The 21,863-nt window shown below is 38.5% G+C and overlaps 1 protein-coding gene and 2 long non-coding RNA genes across 4 annotated transcripts; 1 reads left to right on the top strand and 2 right to left on the bottom strand.

Moving 5' to 3' along the window:
• Positions 1 to 12,457: 12,457 nt before the first annotated feature.
• On the top strand, positions 12,458 to 14,433 carry LOC144705732 (S-adenosyl-L-methionine-dependent methyltransferases superfamily protein). The gene is made up of 2 exons (XM_078578525.1): positions 12,458 to 13,068; positions 14,002 to 14,433. The coding sequence occupies exons 1-2, from the start codon at positions 12,586 to 12,588 to the stop codon at positions 14,308 to 14,310; spliced, it is 792 nt and encodes a 263-aa protein (XP_078434651.1). The 5' UTR covers positions 12,458 to 12,585; the 3' UTR covers positions 14,311 to 14,433.
• On the bottom strand, positions 14,166 to 16,421 carry LOC144705734 (uncharacterized). Its single transcript, XR_013582098.1, has 3 exons — positions 15,858 to 16,421; positions 15,164 to 15,532; positions 14,166 to 14,299 (listed from the first exon to the last, which is right to left on the bottom strand). It is a non-coding gene; the product is annotated as an uncharacterized LOC144705734 (long non-coding RNA).
• A 289-nt stretch (positions 16,422 to 16,710) lies between these two features.
• LOC144705733 (uncharacterized) lies at positions 16,711 to 18,994 on the bottom strand. 2 transcript variants are annotated; one of them, XR_013582097.1, is made up of 4 exons: positions 18,745 to 18,994; positions 18,599 to 18,653; positions 18,422 to 18,505; positions 16,711 to 16,720 (listed from the first exon to the last, which is right to left on the bottom strand). It is a non-coding gene; the product is annotated as an uncharacterized LOC144705733 (long non-coding RNA). The 2 variants fall into 2 exon arrangements; XR_013582096.1 differs by lacking the exon at positions 18,745 to 18,994 and having other exon boundaries at positions 18,599 to 18,714.
• Positions 18,995 to 21,863: the final 2,869 nt, after the last annotated feature.

Below are 21,863 nucleotides of genomic sequence, written 5' to 3'. Positions count from 1 at the left end.
CACGTGCACAGTCTATCGTGAATCACCACCAATAGTGGCAATGGCCTGAAAGATCAGGTATTTGGGCATCGCTACCCATTATGACTCAGTCCTTAAAATGTCGTGAGCCAACACACAATGGACACGCCCTCCCAATAAGCACGCAGGCCACTGGGCAGGGAATGCTGCCTAGTTAGGGGCCTAACACAGAGTTTTAGAAAGATTCATCTGTAGACTAAAAACTATGTTGTGATGAGTGTTGGCTATGATCGTCTCGATAATTTCCATGCGATGAGGAATAGTCAGGAGTAAGGTCATGTTGTCAAATATTTGGATGTGTACAATATATGATATTGTATGAGCATTTATTGATTTGCACCCCTTCTTTTGTGAGGAGGGATACCCATATGTTGAATCCATATGGGCGAACAATACTAGTCATCCATGGTCAACAATGGCAGGGTGAATAAATATTTTTTATAATAAAACTTATGATAATTTTTTTGAAAATAGGAATTATAATAATATTATAATTTTGGAGAAGATATTTTTTTTCAAATTTTAAACATTATACAATTATTTATCCCTTACATTGTTATTTTAAAACTATGTATTTAAATAATTCAAATAATGGAGTATTAAAAGAAATAAAAACAAAATATTAATAACAACCCTGTGATGTAGTGGATGCAATACCTGATTCTTATGTTCAAGATACAGGATTCAATCCCAGTTCTTGCATTCCGTATGTGTGTGCACGTCATTTTTTCCATGGATGTATTATCTTATCAAATCGGATTGAATTTTATCAATCGATCTGATCAGACCCAATCAACCTGGCTCAGCCTGTTCAGTCAATTGATCCACTCAAGAGAAATCGAATTGACCTGATTCGTTGGCCAGCCACCACTGGGGCAATGATGGTGGCTTTCGGAATCAGATTTGGCCCAACTTCCTTTGAGGCCATTTAACATCCACACAATACAAGCATGGTAGCCTTGCATAGACAGCCTCTAGGTGGTCATATGCACAAAGGCAACCTACCAAACACAAGGCTGTTGTTAACAATGCATGTTGTTAACAATGCATCTGCAATCCCCTTGGGGAATCACAATATGCCTTATAAGGTATAGTATCCAGTGCCAATGGAGAGTGCCATGGTTGGCATTTGCACCTAGCACTTCACATATCACTGGTTGTTACTAGTGCTGAAAAATTCCCCAAACGACATCGACTGCATTTTGGAGCTTTCTCAATTTTGCATTCAATGATAGCCCTGACAGCTTGGCCCTAATATCAGTGTTGGGCTTAACTTCATCTTCATTGATCATTTAACACTGGGAGTTCAAATACGATCTTACAAAACTTGTGTGGAACGGCCAAACATTGCTTACCACCATCAAGACCCACTAGTGTAGAAAGTAGTTTTTGAAGAAGGGAAGGGAATGACAATTAAAAATTCATGCATGCAGATTTATGATTTTAAAGCTTCTACCATGTCCAAAGTGTTGAATTATGATGCATATTTCTTTGTAATTCATAAAAATATCACATCATGCATTAGTTCACATAGTATATGAATTTTCTTATTTTTCTAATGCAAAAAAGGCATAATTAATAGATCACTAATGTTTTAATTACATTTTAAAATGGACCTTCATTATTTAAAGAAAAGTTGTTTATATGGTAGAGGTATGTTGATTCTTATGGATTAATAGAGAAGAAACCCCTAAAAAAATTGAGCAGCAGCCACATGGCAGAAGCCATGCAACCCACAACCGTTGCACCACATGGACCACATGGCAACAACACCAAAAGGTAACATGGAGCAAGGCAGGACAGAGGTTTGAAATTTGAATGCATTCTGTCTTCTATTTGAAATTATATTTTTATTTTTCTGTGGGATTTGCCTTTTTGAAATCTCAGTTCAGGTGTGAGGAAAATAAACAAGATGCTTATCAATGCCCACAAGCTGTAGTTTGAGTGAAAGAATACGAAAGAAACTGGAAGCAGGCCTTGAGCCAACTCAGGCTAAGCCCATCTCAGAGTTATCTTTTCCAAAATAATGCATTTTAATCTTGAGCATGGCTCTTATTAGAGAAGATTGAACCATCCACAGCTATCCCTACCCTATATTACCTCTTTCTTTATATTTCATGCGACAAACTAACATCGTGACAGCTCATATGGATGAACCAAGAAGAAAAACTAGCATTGCAGATAGGGATTCAAGACTAATGCTACTTCTGAGTGTCCAAGGCTGTAATTTGATCACTAGTGGAAGACAATACAATGGGAAGGTTTGAAACCGATGACCCTCCAACGCGACAAATAATTATGGCAAGCCAATGAATAAAATAACTCATAGAAACAGAATTATATGAACTTAAAATGGCATAAACCGTAACCTCATCGAATTGAAGCAATCTTTTGCAAAACAAATGACAATTTCCCTTTCAAGTGTTTTTGAGAGAGCAAAAAAAGGTTCGTTAATGTCCTTGTTATCAATTCACTTCTATCAAATAATATTTATGCATTTGTAATCTCACTCAAAGATGTATAGCAGAGAGTATGGTTGTCACATCAGGGATTAGCTCTTAGATATAGAATAAGCTAATGATCTAGGAGGCAGGGAGAATTGATTATTGATATTTGAATTCTAGATAGGAAATGTGGATAAAATCTTTGATGATGGTTAAGTTAAATATTCGCAGATCAACTGCTTGAGTAAATGACTGAAAGACCAAAATATATTTATATGATGTTGAGTTACTATTTTCTATGTTTCCTTGTTTTCATTAACATGATCAATTGAGTTAATTAAATCGTTACTTGCTAGATCTCAACTCCGTGAGGGATGATCCTCGTTGGCTTGAGACCTCACAAGATCATGATATGGTCTTTCAGGTTAGTCACTGATGATTTCTCTCATCTTCTATCCCCCTCTCACAGATTTCTCTTTACGCCATGACTCTGTCACCACCATTAAATGAAAGAACCAAGAGAAAATGAAATGAGAAAGAGGATCTTCGCCCATTTTGAATTTCAACTTTCAGATTCGAATTTGATGAGAAGATCATGTTCAGAGCATGTACATTTGGATTTTATAGGATGGGAATGATCCAAAGGTGTCCCTGGTTGATATGGGTGGACATTTACCTCCTCATCACCGGAGTTTGGTAGCTGGCGATGAAGACAATGGTGAGGTGTAGAAGAAGTCAATCTTACCCCTCGATCATTCGATCTATGTCTTGGGGTTTTAACGGCTATGATTAAATGTAGTTATGGACCCCCTTAAGTTCTGATGGTCCGCTCCCAGTCAGAAAGATCTAGTCAACCTTTGTCTTCAGCTCACCCTTTTTCATTTGTCCACATTACCACCCACTATTGAGTCATCACCTAAAATAGAGAAAAAGAGATATTAAAAGAAATGGGAATTGAACTTGACCGTTCGATCTTTTTAAAGGAGATCAATGGTCAAAATTAAAACATTGGCTTTAAGAATAGCCCATCTCAACATGGGCTTCGGGCTGGGTCAAAGCGAAGCCAGAAGATTGCCCTCTTTATGACTATTTCTCACAGCAGCCCGCGGGTCTGGTGAAAATGTGAAAATATTTTCTGCCATGGCCAAGCCTGAACCTTTCTGAAAGCTGAAGTTATTAATCCTGTATCAAAAGAATTGAATCCTTCATTGTTGGGTTCAAAATCCCCTATCAAAACTTCAAAATACTCTATCATTTGAATTTTAAAAAAATGAGAGAAAGTGTTGGGTTCGGTGCCTTGGTTCGACCATGGAAAAGGCATTTACATTGATGTGAAAGTGCGACGATCGATTCATAATCGATCTTTAAATAAACATCAAATGTACCTTTTTGGGAACTTATTCCACCCTTGGCATGCTCACTTTAAGATCATTCCAAAGCCCTTCATGCATACAGCCTCTAGGAGTATTTATTGGGTTCGGTGCCTTGGTTCAACCATGGAAAACATGTTCCATGGATGTCTAAGCGTGTCGATCGATTTACAATTGATCTATAAATAAACCATTGAGAGTACCTTTTTGGGGAACTTTTTCCACCCTTGACATGCTCACTTTGAGATCGTTCCGAAGCCGTTCACGTGTCTGGCCTCTAGAAGTATCCACACGATCACTCGGCGCTTGGATCTCCATCTCTTCCTCTTTAACTCTTCTTGGAGACTCTCTCCTTTGTTGATCTAGAGAATGAAGAAAGGAAGGGCAACCCAAATCAAGCTTTCACGGGTGCTTAAAATGAGACCCTTTTCCCTCTTTATATCACTTAAGGTCAATAAATAAGGGTCAATAAATATTTCACTTAAGGTCTTTCTTAAAAATCATCCAAAGTAAAATATATCCATCAATGCCCTTATGACATTGTGCGTGTGATACTCTAGGCCAATATATCGTTCTAGTTAATAACTTTAATGGCCCAATAATATTTATTGACCTAAATTTTTAATTAACTATATCAACATATAGATTAATTAAATAAGGATCGATTTAACCCAATCGATAAATTAAGTTTCCAGCCCTTGAAGTGTAAAGCTACACCTCGTGCACTAGAAGATACCGAGTAGTCTCAAACTCTCTCATGGAACCTTTACCGTCATCGGTTACTGTCTATGTATAATCCATCATCCTTGCGAGACTCTCAAACGACTTAGGCTATAGTTTATCGTCAAACCCTAATCCGTCATTCGATTAGTAATGATGTGTAATAGGGATCATTGAAGAACGCCTTATCCAATATCCTGGACAGGGATTTTTTTGCATCATCTTCCTCGAGTCAATCTCCTCGTATACCTAAGGCAGATGATCCCATCTTGACCACTCAATCATCTCTGTAAGCTTCTTACTACATCTGATATATCTGAATCCCATGAGCAGAGGCTCATAAGTTATAGTCAAAATATAGTCGTCCACTCACGAGATGTCCTTGTTGTCTCAGGTCAGTGGATCACTTATACAACCGTGACTTGAATTAACCTGATTGATGTTTAGGTATAATATCATTCAGGGATTCTTACGGATCAATTTAGTGAACTCTCTCTCCAAAGAGCACCCACTATATGTCCTTAGTGTCGTCACACTAATAGCCACAAGATCAGCTATACTTATCATATAAGTAGGATCAGCTAGTGCTATTCTATTCGGATAATTCAATGTCCATGTCGACTATCCATCGAATATGAATATTTAGAATACATGTTTAAAGACTAGTGATCACTGTATTATGATCTCATCATAATTCACTAAGTCATTGCACGTATTCATGGACTTCATTATAAACATCACATGGAATAATAATGAACGCAAATATTTTATTCAATGAACTTAAATAAACATGGTAGTGTAATTGGCTTGACGGCCACATAATATCCATCAATCTCCCACTTGGACTAAAGCCAATAACCCTTGTTCAATAATCCCATTGTTTGACAGTGACTCTCAAAAACTTCATGAGTTAGTGGCTTAGTTCGTGGGTCTGCTATGTTGTCGGTTGATGGAACCCTTTCCATCACAATATCTCCTTGTGTAATGATATCCCTAATCAAGTGAAATTTCCTCAGAATTGTTTTGATTTCTGATGAGACCGTGACTCTTTCAGTTGTGCTATTGCACCATTATTTTCACACAACAATGGAATAGGTTCTGAGATGGAAGGAACAATGCCAAGCTCCGTGATGAATTTATTCAACCATAATTGCTTCCTTGGCAACCTCAACTGCTGCTATGTATTCAGCTTCCGTCATTGAGTTTGCGGTAGTACTCTGCTTGGAACTCTTCCAAGATATCACGCCTACATCAGTGTGAACAAGAATCCAAATGTAGATCTACTGTCGTCTTGATCCGACTGAAAACTTGAGTCAATGTAACCCTAGAGCTTCAGCTACTCTCCTCCATAAATCAGAAATAAAATCCTTAGTCCTTCTCAAGTACTTAAGGATGCATTTCACTGCTACCCAGTGTTCCTCTCTTGGGTCTTCCTGAAATATGCTCGTAACACTTAGTGCAAAGGCAACATCAGACCTGGTACATAGCATCGTGTACATGATGGATCTAATAGCCGAAGCATATGGGACTTTAGACATCATCGCTCTATCTTCGTGAGTCATAGATGAGTGCTCCTTAGATATTTGAACTCCATGTCTCATCGGTATTAGACCTCTCTTAGAGTTCTCCATGCCAAACCTTTTGACAATGGTGTCTATGTACATAGATTGGGACAACCCTAGAAACCTCCTCGATCTATCTTTATAGATATGTATTCCCCATATGTAGTTTGCCTCTCCCAAATATTTCATGGAGAAGTTCTTAGATAACCATGGCTTTATTGATGACAACATTCCTATATCATTCCCAATGAGTAGAATATCATCCACATATAAAATCACAAAAGTGATTGCGCTTCCACTATTTTTCTTGTATACACATAGTTCATATTGATTCGTTAATGAAGTCATAAGATCTGATGGCCTCATTAAATTTGAGATTCCAGCTCCTCAAAGTTTGCTTTAATCTATAAATGGATCTTTGCAACTAGCACACCTTATTTGTAAATTCCTTGTATTCATAACCATTGGGTTGTATCATATACACATCTTCCTCAAGGTTTCCATTGAGTAAAGTGGTCTTGGCATCCATTTGCCAGATTTCAGAGTCATGGTGTGCAGCTATGGCGAGAAGAATTCTGATTGACTTTATCACGGCAACTGGCAAAAATGTTTCGTCATAGTCAACTCCTTACCTTTGATGATAACCTTTTGCAACAAGTCTTGCCTTGTATGTGTCAACTTATCCATCTACACCGATCTTTTTCTTAAAGATCCACTTACACCTGATAGGTACTATACCTTCGGGAGGATCAACCAAGCACCATACTTGATTTTGGTGCATGGAGTAGATTTCAGAATCTGTCGCTTCTCGCCATGTCTGAGAATCAGAATCTCGAACCACCACGTCGTATGTCAAAGAATCATTATCCTTAATATGTAATGTTTCAACTTTACCTGATGCAATATGTCCGATATAGTGATCAGGTTGTTTCACTACTCTTCCTGACTTACGTGGCTCTAGTGTATTTGCCTGAGCATATTCATGAACTGAGCGCTCATCTGATAGCTAGTATTGTGTCTTGATTTGGAATTCCTTCCAAAACTACATTACTCCCACTATCTTCTCTTAGAAGATATTCATCCTCTAGGAAGGCAGCCCTCTTTGAAACAAAAAAAGTTTGTTCATCGGGCCAGTAAAAGTAGTATCCATGTGTCTCTTTTGGATATCCCAAAAATCTACACAGCTCAGTTTTGGGTTCCAGCTTTTCTGGGTCATGCCTCTTCACGTGGGCAGGACATCCCCATACTCTAGCCTACGTAAAATTCGGTCTTCTCCCTCTCCATATCTCATATGGTGTGGAAGTTACCGACTTGCTAGGTAACATGTTCAGTATATGTGCCGCTGTTTCAAGTGCATATCCATAGAGGAACATGAGTAGTTTCAAAAAGCTCATCATAGATCTTACCATGTCTAACAAGGTTTGATTTCTCCTTTCTGACACCCCATTCATTTGTGGTGTATATGGAGGAGTCAGCAGAGTCAAGATACCATTATCCTTCATGTATTGAGTGAACTTTGTACTTAAGTATTCTCCGCCACAATGCGATCTAACTATTTAAATACTCTTTCCAGATCTTTCTCTACTTCATGCTTAAATTCCTTGAATTTCTCAAGAGCTCCGGATTTATACTTCATTAAGTATACCCATCCGTATCTGGAGAAATCATCGGTGAAAGTATGAAGAATAACCACCTCTAGCTTCGACAGGCATAAGACCACATACATCAGAATGTAAAACTTCCAAAATGCCCTTGGCACACTCGCTGTTCCATGAGAATGATGATTTGGGAAAGTTACCCATAATGCAAGATTCACAAGTTTTGTATCAAACGAACCCAAGTATACATCCTTATGCAACATTAGTAATCTTCCATTTCCAACATGCCCAAGGCGACAGTGCCATAAATAGGTTGTGTTCACTGATTGTTTTCTCTTCTTAAGAAAAACATCTACTTGGAGATTATAAGAAGAAACATTCGTCAAGTACAACCCATTGACTAGTGGTGCTGATGTAACTAATTTACTCTGAAAATAAATGGAACAATATTTGTTCATAACGGTCACGGTGTACCCGAGTCTATCTAAACATGAAACAGATATGATGTTCTTTATTATGCTAGGAACATAATAGTAGTCTTCTAAAGACAAAAAATCTCCGGATGAAAGTTTGAAGTTCAGTGTCCCCACAGTGATAGCAACAACTCTTGTGACATTCCCCACTCTCAGCTTCACCTCGCCTTTGCTCAGCTTTCTTCTACTTGTCAGCACCTGAAGCATCGCCATGCTTCTTTTGAGCTATCTCATTGAGGTACTTCTTGCAGTTCCTCTTCTAGTGGCCCCTTTTTTCACAATGGGTGTACGTGCCTTTCTTGTCGTTGTCCTTTGTCGGTGGTGCTTTCACTTGCTTCTTCCCTTTTTCTCGCCTTGAAGCAGACATCACCTTTCTCTTCTTGTTGGTCCTACCAACAAAGAGAACTTGGGGCTTGTCATTTTTAACGTTGCCCTCGGCAGTGGTAAGCATGTTAAGCAGCTCCAGAAGAGTCTTCTGAATTGTGTTCATGTTAAAGTTAATTATGAACTGGGGAGAATGAATCAGGTAAGGATTGAAGAATAAGGTTCGTGCTCATCTCAACAGGGAGTTCAACTCCTAGCACGGCCAAACTTTCTATCCACTCAATCATCTTTAATACATGAGTTTGTATCAAAGACGATTCGGTAATGCGAGCCCTGAATAGGCTCTTCGATATCTCATATCTCTAAGTCCTACTCTGTTCGGTTAATAACTCCATCAAATGGAATAGCATTGGCCTTGTCTCCATATCTTCATACTGCCTATGTAACTCATTTCACATAGAAGCTAGCATGTAGCATTGGACCATAGTGGAGTTATCTTTCCACTTTTGATATTCCATAATCTCCCCTTTAGTTGCATCCGACGCAAGCTCTCCCGGGCCATCACTTTCAAGGACGTAGGCTATGTGCTCAGACTTAAGGAGGATCTTTAAGTTCTTGAGCAAATCAGTAAAGTTCAGTCTAGTCAAACAGTGGGCATCCATTATGCCACATACCGGGTTGCTCGACGACATCTTTGCCTTGCAAGGGATATATCTAATGAATTACTATTTAAAGCAGATTATAAGTTCATCGAATATAAATAGCTACCACTGAAATTCATCATTCCATACAACCCTCAAGTGTACTATAGCGGAGAAATCGACTATCTCCTGGTGGGGATCAGAATTTCAACATGTATAATACGACCAGGAGTATACCCCCACCAATCATAATACACATTATTGAACACCCATCTCATGGGACTTGCAACCCTTTGGAATATCCAATCATATTTTGGTTCCCAACGCTCATGCGGCCTGGAGTATACCCCCACCAACCACTAAGTTTGGTCTGAGCAATACCATCGTTACTTGTCGAAAATAAATTGGTGTGTTCCTTGAGTATACCCCCACCAAACTACACGGTTCCTCTATCTCGACCTTGTGTCACACACTAGCTCCTAGTTCCTCCTCCCGAAGAAGTAGGCCTGGAGTTGACTCCACGAACCTAGCTTAATCGGACTTGGATCCGAAGACTATAAAGATGGAGGATCATGCTTAAGTTCGTCACTTTCGTGTTGTGGCTCAAATTTTAAAGAGAGGGATTTTATATGGTCTCTTTGATGACATACGCACATGTAATGTCCCATATTAACATATGCCTTAACTCATGTGTGGTGTATGAATTTGTATGTGTGACTGTAAGTTGACTATCTCAAATAGTCAACTCCAAATTCCAATCTAATTGGTCCACTAACTTAAGGGAACCTACATTTAGCTCATCTAAGTTTTGGATTTCTACAACATATTCATCATGTGCATATTTATATCACAAATTAAATCATATAACAAATGTAATATAACACAATTATTTAAATACTTCCAAAATTCTAGTAATAATTATTTAAACTTTTTTAAATAATTTTTTGAATTTCATTGAATGCTATAATAATTTAGCTCTTAAATTATTCCATTCAAAAAAAATATATGATATTTTTCATAATTTTATCATCCTCAAAATTTTTATTTTTATTTATTTGATTTTATAAAATTAAAAAAATATATTTTGCAATTTATTTTGCCTTTTAAATAATTTATTTATAGATTATTTAAATAAATAAATTACTTAGAAAGTATTTAAAATTATAATGCCATATATACATATTAAAGAACATTGGGTGGCGTAGTGGTTGCGCCACCCTCGTTCTCTCTCGGAGGTGCGGGAGCCGGGTTCGAAGCACTCCCTTAATTGAAAGAAATAAAATCTTTTGCAGATCGGACCTGACCTGATCTGATCGGATACGATCCACTTGTTGGCCCAATCGGATCCGATCAACCACGCAATCCGGGTCTGACCCGATCGGGTCGGATCTGACTCGGTCCACCCATTAAACCGAGTCTGAACCAGGTTCGACCTGAGCGATCTAGTCGCCTGGATCCAACCCGGGTTCCGATCAGTCTACCCGATCTAGTTTTGGCGGCTTTGAAAACCTCCAAAATCGGATCGGGTTAGACCCGATCCGGGGCCAGGTGGCGGCCCGCCCGCGCCCCACGCGGGCGACCGCTGGCGGTTGCCAACGGCTATCGCCGGTCACGCCCAGCAGTCGTGGGCCGCCGCGGGCAGCCGGACGCGCGGGCCTGCGGGCGGCCGCGTCGCCCGTTGGGTGATCGCAGGCGCCTGTTGGGGAGCCATGGGCTCCCTTGGGCCGTTGTGGGGCCCTTAGGCGCCCATGGGCGGCCGCTGGGCCCCATGTGCTGCCACGGGTGCCACTTGGGTGGCCGCGGGAGCCCTTGGGCGGCTGCGGGCGGCTCTTGGGTGCTCGTGGGCGGCCGCAGGAGCCCGACGCCAGCGCTGGCCGCCACCCACTAATGAAAACCATCAATAATGATGATAAAATCATCATTTTAACATCATTTTGGATCATTTTTCCATCCTATTTGAACCAAAACACTCACCAACCTGGCTCTGATACAAATGTTGGGTTCGGTGCCTTGGTTCGACCATGGAAAACATGTTCCATGGATGTCTAAGCGTGTCGATAGATTTACAATTGATCTTTAAAATAAACCATTGAGAGTACCTTTTTGGGGAACTTATTCCACCCTTGACATGTTCACTTTGAGATCGTTCCGAAGCCGTTCACGCGTCCTGCCTCTAGAAGTATCCACGCGATCACTCGGTGCTTGGATCTCCATCTCTTCCTCTTCAACTCTTCTTGGAGACGCTCTCCTTTGTTGATCTAGAGAATGAAGAAAGGAAGGGGCAACTCAAATCAAGCTTTCATGGGTGCTTTATATTTCACTTAAGGTTTTTCTCAAAAATTATCCAAAGTAAAATATATCCACCAATGCACTTATGACCTTGTGCGTGTGACCCTCTAGGTCCATGTATCATTTTAGTTAATAACTTTAGTGGCCCAATAACATTTATTGACCAACCTTATTAATTAACTATATCAACATATAGATTAATTAAATAAGGATCGATTTACCCAATCGATAGGTTAAGTTTCCAGCCCGTGGGGTGCCAAGCTACACCTCGTGCTCTAGAAGATACTGAGTAGTCTCGAACTCTCTCATAGAACCTTTACCGTCATCGATTACAGTATACGTATAATCCATCATCGGCGTGAGACTCTTGAACGACTTAGGCTATGGTTCCTTACACAGAGATGTCTAGTGATGAGTGAGGTCGTCTCCGTAGGGACCAATAATTAGAGATATTTATAGTGTTTGAGTTAAAGAGGGAGAAAATAAGATGATATTATGATAATTGGATAATAATGTGTTATTTTGATACTAAAATAGGATAAGTAAGAGTGTAATAATAAAGATGATAGTTGTATGTGAATGATTTTAATAGGAATTGGGTAAGATGATTCAGGAATGAAAGCTAATAATTTGAGTACATAACATATCTAGGATGAAAATGATGTATATAGTCTATTGCATAATTGAATGAATGTCCTTAAGTGCTTAGTTGAAAAACGGGAAAAAAAAACTTTATTTGATTAAATGCACTTCTGGGTCAACCTGGTTGGGTAAACCCACCTCACCAGAAGACCCATGACCTGCCTAAAGGCACCTTAGTCCTCCCATGGGTCTATTAAACTGAGCTTTTTTTTATTAACTAATGGTCTGGAAACAAAAAAAATAATGGTAAAGTACTGTGATTATTTATTTACCCATTCCATCTATGTCCTGAATGAATTATTTGACTCTACATAGAGATCCTTTTTTCATACAAAGGAAATACCCAATTAAAATCCATATTTTCTCAAAGAAAGCACTCAGCAAACCCAGAAAAATTGCTGTCCTCACAAATTCCTGCGGTGGGAATCGTCCCTCCACAATCACAGGCAGAGAGTGAACGATCAAGTCAGATTCGCCATTGTAGAAGAGCTTCCACAAGTCATCATGCTCGCTGTACGCCTTCATCCAGCGTTCAGTCCTTCCAAGAAACACAACAATTCTCCTGTACGATGCGATGCAACGAGACCGCCCAACGTGGGGAGAATCAAACGTCTCGTACTAACGCCGGAAGGCAGAACAAAGCTCAATTCCACGCCTGACAGAGACTTCTACTCCTTCCCCCGCTTCGTAAAACACGTCGACGATGGCTTCTTAACGGAGCTGACGAAGCTCTACGAAGAACGATTGCCGCCCGGAGGAGACGTTCTTGATATCATGAGCTCTTGGGTGAGCCACTTGCCCCCGGAGGTTAAGTACCGAAGAGTGGTGGGTCATGGGTTGAACGCGCAAGAGCTGGCGAGAAATCCTCGGTTTGAGTCTTTCTTTGTGAAGGATTTGAACAGGGAGCAGGAGCTGGCCTTTGAGAGTTGTAGCTTCGACGCTGTTGTCTGCGCTGTGAGCGTGCAGTACATGCAGTGGCCGGAGAAGGTCAGGGGTTCCCTTTCTTTTTCCTTTTTTACCGTCATGGATAATAGGTTATCTACCGATTATTCTTGGAGATGATAGGTTATCGTGTGGATACCAATAAAGTGACTGTATTGGGTTTATCCGGGCTTTAGATATTCCAGTTTTATGCTTAGAGGATAAGTATATCCTAGTAAAAATGATCGGTTAACTTAAGATGGATTAAACAAGGTTAACTTACTGACGTTTTCAGTAAGTAGTTGAGGGATTCCCTTTCTTCTTCTTTTTTCATCGTCGTGGATATCTACCATTTATTCTTGTACGTGATAGGTTATCCTGTAGATTCCAATAAAATGACTATATTTGGTTTATTCGGGCTTTAGATATTCTAGGGAAAATAATCGGATAACTTAAGATGGATTAAACAAGGTTAATTTTCTGATGCTTCCTAGAAGTAGTTGAGGGATTCCCTTTCTTCTTCTTTTTTACCGTCATGGATATCTACCAATTATTCTTATACATGATAGGTTATCGTGTAGACCCCAAAAAAGTGATTATATTGGGTTTATCCGGGCTTTAGATATTCCGGTTCTATGTTTAGAGGATAAGTATATCCTAATGAAAATCATCGGCTAAACTTAGGATGCACCAAACAATATTAATCTTCTGATGTTTCTTGGTAATAGATGAGGGATTCCCATTCATCTTCTTACACGAAACATCAGAAACTTAATCTTGCTTAGTCCATCCTAAGTTAAGAATGCAATGAAAGAAGATCCTTCAAATTTCCAAAACATCATCATAACTTCTACGTTGCTTCCAGATAAAAACCAGTTTATCCCATGATGGAAAACATAAATTGCGTTGATGGGTATTCCGGTTTGTCCCATCCTTGTTCTAAATTTCTTTTGTTTTTTTGCACTCTAATCACAAAGATTAAACATTTCATCATCGCAGGTTTTTGCAGAGGTGCTTCGTATTCTGAAACCAGGAGGAGTTTTCATCATCAGCTTCAGTGATAGGATGTTCTACGAGAAAGCAATAACGGCGTGGAGAGACGGCACAACATATAGTAGAATTCAGCTGGTTGTGCAGTACTTTCAATGCGTTGAAGGGTTTACAGAGGCAGAAGTGATCAAAAGAATTCCAGGGCAAGAGAGAAGATCGCTTCTCCAGAGCATTGCTGGCTTGCTTGGTTACTCCCGGTCTGATCCCTTCTATGCTGTGGTCGCCTATAGAAACTTCAAACCCATCTCTGATTCATGAAAATTTTACTCAGAAGTCTGTCTATAAAAGAAAATTATCATTCTACCGCATTGAATATTCCCTATCCTGCTCTGAGAAGTCTTTTACTCAGAAATCTGTCTATAAATGAGATTTCTCATACTACCGCATTGAATATTCCCTATCCTGCTCTAAGAAGTCTTTTACTCAGAAATCTGTCCATAAATGAGATTTATCATACAAACGCATTGAATATTATCTATCCTGCTCTAAGAAGTCTTTTACTCAGAAATCTGTCTATAAATGAGATTTCTCATACTACCGCATTGAATATTCCCTATCCTGTTCTAGGAAGTCTTTCTTGAAGGAGTTCGTTGGATATAATAACACACTTGAATGAACACAGTGGAAGGAGTTTCTTCTCCTAATAAGTTTAAAATGCATTTAGATGGAGAGCCAATCAAAAAAGACTCTAATCTGTGAAGAACCCACAACCTGTTCTTCACCTCAAACTGTTGGGGCTTGGGAACAACTCTCACTGTCTCACTTGCATATGCACCACACCATACACAACAAGAAAATGAAAAAAAGCATTGTTTCTTTTCAAACTAGGTACATGTTTATATACTTTGTATTGAAACCGACATAATAGACAAGTCAATATTACTAAAACAAACAACTATTCGCTTTGAGAACACGGCACTGAACATCTTCTCATCACTTCAAGAATATCCCACTTGGAGCAAATACTCCAAGTGCGTTCCTCTTCCATTTCATTGTAGGTGTAATATAAGTGCGTGCCTCTTTAAAACACATTAAATGTAATGCTTTTTAATGACAGTATGATGAAGATCTTGAGAAATTCAGTGATCTTGTTTGTCATCTCTCTTCTTACCTTTTTTGAATGGGAGTGGAGATTCTACCCCAACAATTGATTTCAGAGCAGGCAGAGAACCTGCAGTAACCTGTGGAGGAGGAAGCATGAGGAAGGTAGACCATACCTTGGTGATATGTGGAGTTGAATGTTGTGTCTGGGGTTACAATCAAGGAGGTTGAACTGGCATTCCCAGCTATGTTTCTCATTCTCAGTAAGACAAATTATCGTCTTTGGGCAATGAGAATGGAGTGCTACCTGGAAGTGTGGAGACCATTGCAAGAGATGAGGTTCCACAAAGAAGAATTGGCTGGTGGTATTGGGTCAACTCATGAGCACGAAGACAAAGAGAACTGGGAGGCTCTTCGCATCAGGAACTTGGGAGTCGACCTGATTATTCAGTCCAGAGTATGATTCAAATGTGAATATGAGAACCTCAAAGACGAGAAATGAGGAGACGATGGTTGATTTTGCGATCAAGTTCACTGATGTGGTTCTGAGCTAAGTAATTTGGGCTAAGAGATTACCAAAATGGAGGCCATCAGTAAGCTTTTATGGGGTATGCACTCAAAGTTTAACAAAGGTGATTTCTTTGGAGAAGTATGGAAATTTGACAAAGATGATATTCAATGAGGCAATTGGGTTATTGAACGCGTATGAGTAGAGGCTTCATGAATGAGATTCACAAGATGAAGAACAAGGGATATTTACTCACGCCATGGACAAGATGAAGATCCGGTCTGATAAAGAATCTTCATCTAGCGTGCACGGCCAAGGAAGTGGCAGAGATCATGGGAGAATCTTCATCGAGGCAGAAGCAAAACTCAGATAAGTCCTGAGATAAGCAAAACTAAGGGTAAGAATTGTGATAAATTTGGACACTATGCTTCCAAATGCCATAGTGCAAAATGTCAACCCAGCTTAGGATGAAAAGGAGGTTGTTGAATCAAGACTACTAATGGTTATAACGGAGGAGAATGATAGTATTTTATCTCAAGGCATTGATGAGAAAATGCAGGATATTGATATGTAGTATCAAGACACCAGGGTCGGTTACGCACATGACTCTATATAATGAGTTATTTAATTAGGTTGAGAGGAAAACTGGAAAAGTGAAAATCGGATATGAATCAACAGTGGATATGAGACAGACACGCACACATCCACGAGTATATGTGGAGAGAAAGAGTAGAAGTATGATCGATTCCTGAGATGCAAATTCAACAAAATCAGAGAGGAAAGAAGTCAATGGGGCGTGATCATCGGTCTTTTGCTTATTTCTTTGATTTCTTCTGAGGATTATCATCAATGGGTTGATCTCCATCCTCGCCAGAGTCGTCAGCCAGATCCTCCGGAGCATCATCAGGAACCTCATGGCTCGCCATGAAGCTCTTGAGGATCCTCATGCTCTCTTCTTTCACATCTGACAACTGCTGGGACAGGATTCCCTCTGCCTTGGATTGAACAGAATAAGACTCTCCACCAAGTCCAAAAACAATTCTAACTCTAGGCCTGGCATCTGATCTCGGAGATAGAGACTCCCCGGAAGAACAATCCATGGCCTCAAAAGCCATCTTCCTGCAAAAAATTGATGTTTTAATCTTATATCTCTGATGATATGTGAGGTTTAAATAACCCAAAACCTCTCTCTCTCTAAAGATATGGGTGTTTTTAAGAAACTAAACCCACTCTGTCACTATCAACATTGGAGGAAGAAGTATTAGGAAAGAACGATGGCACGGAGAAACTTTTGTGTTCTGTATATACTGTTGTCTTACGGCATCAATATTTTTCCATAAAACAGATATCCATCATGACGGCAAGATTGGAGGATGATGATAACTTTGTCATTGTCATCCAAGTAGATCATCATCCTCATTATCATTGGTCCGTGCGTAGAATGTCAATTATGATGATGAAGAGTTGCCATTATCATTCCAAGCTTCATATGAATGATGATGGCAGTGATGATGATGAGCCGTTATCATCCTCATCATCATCCTAGCTATGTTCTGATGATGAGGATGATGACAGTAATGATGATCAATCGTTATCATCATCATCACCATCATCATCCTCATCATGTAGTAATGATGAGGAAGATGACAATGCGTCATCGTCACTTTAATCATCCTCATCATTAGTACACAGTTAGGATGATGATGATAATGACTCGTCATCTGAGAGAATCAGAGATGTGAGATAGAGAAAGCTGCACATAGAGAAAAATAAATAAATTGTAAAACTTGTATTTGGCATCCATTCTCATCATTATCGTCATTGTCATCCTTGCTCTGAACGAATGATGAGGATGATTACTTACCATCATCATCCTGAACGTGAAACCCTAGGCACAATTGAGGAAGCATAGGCCTTATAACAACATACAAAAGATTGTGCGACCAAACACCCAAAATTGTCCACCACGACCGATCAAAAGTCTTCATTTTCTGTTTTCTTCGATATTATTTAGGTCCGGTTAACCCTTCTTACCTCATTTTGTTTCATACTTCCTCCTTTTAATAATTAAAAATTCGATCAAGGCAGGCACAAACTGTTAAGAAAACGTTATAGGTCGGGAATATCAAAAGATTCTAACATCGACGGGTCAAAAGATATGCATAACCAATCAAACGGGTGGCTCAATTTCGCTCAAAATTGTTAATCTTGTTTGATGAAATATCATTTTCGCCTATACCATATTGCCTTTGAAGGCAAACTATTTCGATGAACAAAAACTGATTGTTATTATGTATTAAACCCATATTAAGATCGATTCCACCCGAATTTTTAGCCGAAAGTTCAACAGGGAAGATTTTATACTTCCTCGTTGTAGCAAAATCATCCAAGATTGAACAATACTCTTCGAATTCCCTATTTCTCGTATTTACTTCGTGATTGGTGGAGAAAACTTAGTACGAATCAAGGGACTGCGTCCATCAAGTGGAACCAGAAATCAATCCACCAAAGTGTGAGGCAATATTGAAATAAGAATTGATGGTTTGGTTTAAATTTTGCAATACCAAAAGTTTTGCGAGATTCAACAATATTCTTCGCATTTCCCGTTTCTCATATTTACTTCGTTATTGGTTGAACAAACCATACATGAATCAAGGGATTCCAGCCATCACGGAAGAACTAGAAGAAAAACATGAAACGCGATAGATTCCGGATCGATGACTCGATATTGACAGAACGAAGACCAGCGAAAGGAGAAGAACACACGATTCCGGGGCAGAAAAATGTAAGATATACGACTTTACGACACCGATTACTTACAGCAGAGATCAGTGGTCAATGATCGGGCGATTCAACGGAAGCTTCAAGGTTGTCGTTTCAGCAAAAGCTCACAGATGGAACAATCTGAAGAGGGTCGACAATAAACAGGTCGGATTTAGGGTATTAAGTTGAAATTAGACCAGAGAATGACGAAGAAGGCAGGAGAAATTGCATTACCGTTCTCGATTTGCCGCTCGACGAAGGAAATCTTAGCATCAATCACGAAGATGTGCTGCAGAAAATGGGTGCTCAGCATCGCAATTTATTCAAAAAAGTATAACATTAACATCAATGTAAAGTTGTTAATAATGATGAGTCTGTACCTATCCAAGGAACTAAAACAAGATTTGAAATTCAGTTGACTATAATTTCAGGATGTTGGTTTCAAAGCGTACTGGCCAGATTGAAAAATAAGTTGATAGTTTGGTTCAAGTTTTGGAAATCTCAAACCCCACTTTGATAAAAAAAATGCACCCTATAAATATTTTCTAAACCCTAAACCCTAAAACCTAAACCTTTACAAACCCCACTGAGATGGAAAAACGCATCCTGTAATATTTTTTATGACAATTAGTTTGCAAGGGATCCTTCAACCTAGGTCATATTTCTTTCAAGGGAAAGTAGCCATATTGAAATAAGAGTTGGTAGTTTGGTTCAAGTTTTGTATATCTCAAACCCTACTTAGATAAAAAAATGCATCCTATAAATATTTTCTAAACCCTAAACCTTCACAAACCCCACTGAGATAAAAAAAAGGCATCCTACAATTTTTTGTTTATGACAATTAGTTTGAGAGGGATCCTTCAACCAAAGTGATATTTTGTTTCAAGGGAAAGTATCCACATTGAAATTACAGTTGATAGTTTGGTTCAAGTTTTGCAAATCTCAAACCCCACAGATAAAAAAAGGGATCCTACATTTTTTTGTTTATGACAATTAGTTTGAGAGGGATCCTTCAACCAAAGCGATATTTTGTTTCAAGGGAAAGTATCCACATTGAAATTACAGTCGATAGTTTGGTTCAAGTTTTGCAAATCTCAAACCCCCCACTGAGATAAAAAAGGCACCCATTAAATAAGTTTTTGATGGCAATTAGTTTGAGAGGGATCCTTCGACCAAAGTGATATTTTGTTTAAAGGGAAAGTATCCACATTGAAATTACGGTTGATCGTTTGGTTCAAGTTTTGCAAATCTCCAACCCCACTAAGATCAAAAGGTGACATTTAAATAAAGTTCCGATGATAATTAGTTCGACTGGATCCTTCAACCCCATTGATATTTCTTTCAAGGGAAAGTAACCATATTGAAATAAAAGTTTATAACTCAAATTAAGTTTTTCAAATCTCCAACCACACTAAGATTAACAGGTGACCTTTAAATAACTTTTTGATGACTATTAGTTTGGGTGGGAACATGCACAGCTGTTTTCAATCATTTTTCTTTCACCTAGAAATAGAACAGATCATAATGTTTCTTTAATTTTTGAAATTATTATTTTCTATAATGGAATCTTAAGCTTCCTCTAAAGAATATTTTGATCCTTTCAAACTAGTAAGCATTTCATTTTATTGTGATTATTAATTACTATCGCATAGCCCTAAGCTCGTGAATACTGCTTGTGGGCCTTGTGTTGAGTTTATCCCAAAGAAACATTATGATTTTTCCACGTAGTTTAGAGTATATTTTTTATAAAAGTTTACATTTTGAAGTTTTTTAAAGCTAGAAGCTAGATGTTCTCATTTCCAAGCCATAATTATGGCTTTAACACTATTAAGATAATTCCTAATTGACAAATGGACTCCATATAATCATATTGTGAAAAGATACATTGGTGCATTGAACAGCCTTGCTAAAATAGAGAATCAGAGATATCCAATGTGAAATGAATAAGTGTGATCTCTAAATCATAGAAATGAAGGTATGTACCACACTAATGACATTTTATATTTTTATATCACTTTATTTAAACTGATTATAATTGTCAAATTTATTTGTCATGATCACTTGTTGAATGAATCATTATTGTCCTTATTCTTAAGATTTTATCTATACCTCTCTGAATTTGGTAACAAAATTTATTCTCTTAGTTTAGCATTTCCAACTTGAGTTGACAAAAAAGATGTTTACTATTAGCTATAACATAATAAAAGAAATTTTGAGCAATTTTATACAAAACATACCCCTCTTTATGTTAGTTTAAGACCGCAGACTTTATCTAATTTATCTTTCAGGGGTCTCAAAATGCTCTTCTGTAATCAAAGGAGTAGTTTTTTTTGGAATCAGAAGAAACTTGATCATGAAATTCATGAAAGTATTCATTTTTCATGGTTTTATCATTTATGTATCACGCTGACCTTGAGTATGGAGATTTTTTGTTCACGCAATGGTGATGTCTAGCGAGTAAAAAAGTAATTGCTTATTGAACCAGAGAAGTTGTGAAAGAGACATTATACTTGATATGCTGCCTATTGTAAAGTACTCCATACAAAAAAATAATGGAAAAGTGTAAAAATATAGGAGCGTATGAGAGAAAAACAAGGACCATCACTGAAAACAGAAGAAACTGAAAATATCATTAACAAGTGCCCATAATGTCATTTTGAAAATATTACGATGGTTCGAAGACGATGATTAATTTGTCATCATGATTTTCATCCACAGATCACAAGTGGATGATGATGATGATAAGAATTAGTTAATTGATGTTTTGATAACATAGACTATGAAGATACCATGTGTTATGGTTAATGTCCATTGATGATTGCCTTCCTTGGCTCCCAAACCCTTCTCTAAACAATCTCCCCTCTCATCCTCATCATCATCCCTCCCTTGGCTCACAAAACTTCCATCCTAATCATCATCCTCAATTTTTTTCATCGATGTGTTTACTTGAGAGAACAGTGATAATGATGTTGAACTTGTTAGTGACAGATGGATGGTGATGACAATTAAACCCTTCCACTCTTCATTGTCATCACTGACTCCAATAACAGTGCCTTGCAGTTTATTATGTCATCTCTTATGGGATTCTGGACTAGTTTTTTAGTAAAGTTCTCATGAGGAAGATTAAACTTGCGTGGTGATTTGGATAGGTGGGAGACTGTGATATTCTAATAGGAGCGTCATGAAAGATCACATATTTTGTCTGCCATTTATTCTCACTTTAACTAATGTAAGAAGAATTAGAGTTCGCGTTTTAGATTGACACCTACTTAAATACTGCTCAGAAGGCGTGACTTTAGGAGCGAAGAAGCGACAGAGCAGCAAGAAACGCAGAAAATAGGAATAACAGAGCCTTTGGAAATATTTGAGCAATGGGAAACATGGGGATTGAAAATACTGAAAGCCCATGGGTTCCCAATTTTAAATAAATTCCTCTTCACTCAATTCAAAAGGAAAAATAGAGCTATCAACTACATTCATTCAAGTTGTTTGGCCATCA

The sequence above is a fragment of the Wolffia australiana genome, chromosome 7, assembly GCF_029677425.1.
Source record: "Wolffia australiana isolate 7733 chromosome 7, ASM2967742v1".
Classification (NCBI taxonomy): domain Eukaryota; kingdom Viridiplantae; phylum Streptophyta; class Magnoliopsida; order Alismatales; family Araceae; genus Wolffia; species Wolffia australiana.
The sequence above is the reverse complement of the archived record's forward strand: the minus strand, read 5'-3'. Positions and strand labels throughout refer to the sequence as shown.

What these genes read in the sequence shown, in the direction of transcription:
- LOC144705732 (XM_078578525.1), top strand. Translation starts at nt 12,586, where the DNA reads ATGCTCGCTGTACGCCTTCATCCAGCGTTCAGTCCTTCCAAGAAACAC. An exon ending in ACATGCAGTGGCCGGAGAAG is followed by an intron (nt 13,069 to 14,001) that starts GTCAGGGGTTCC and finishes TCATCATCGCAG; the next exon opens with GTTTTTGCAGAGGTGCTTCG.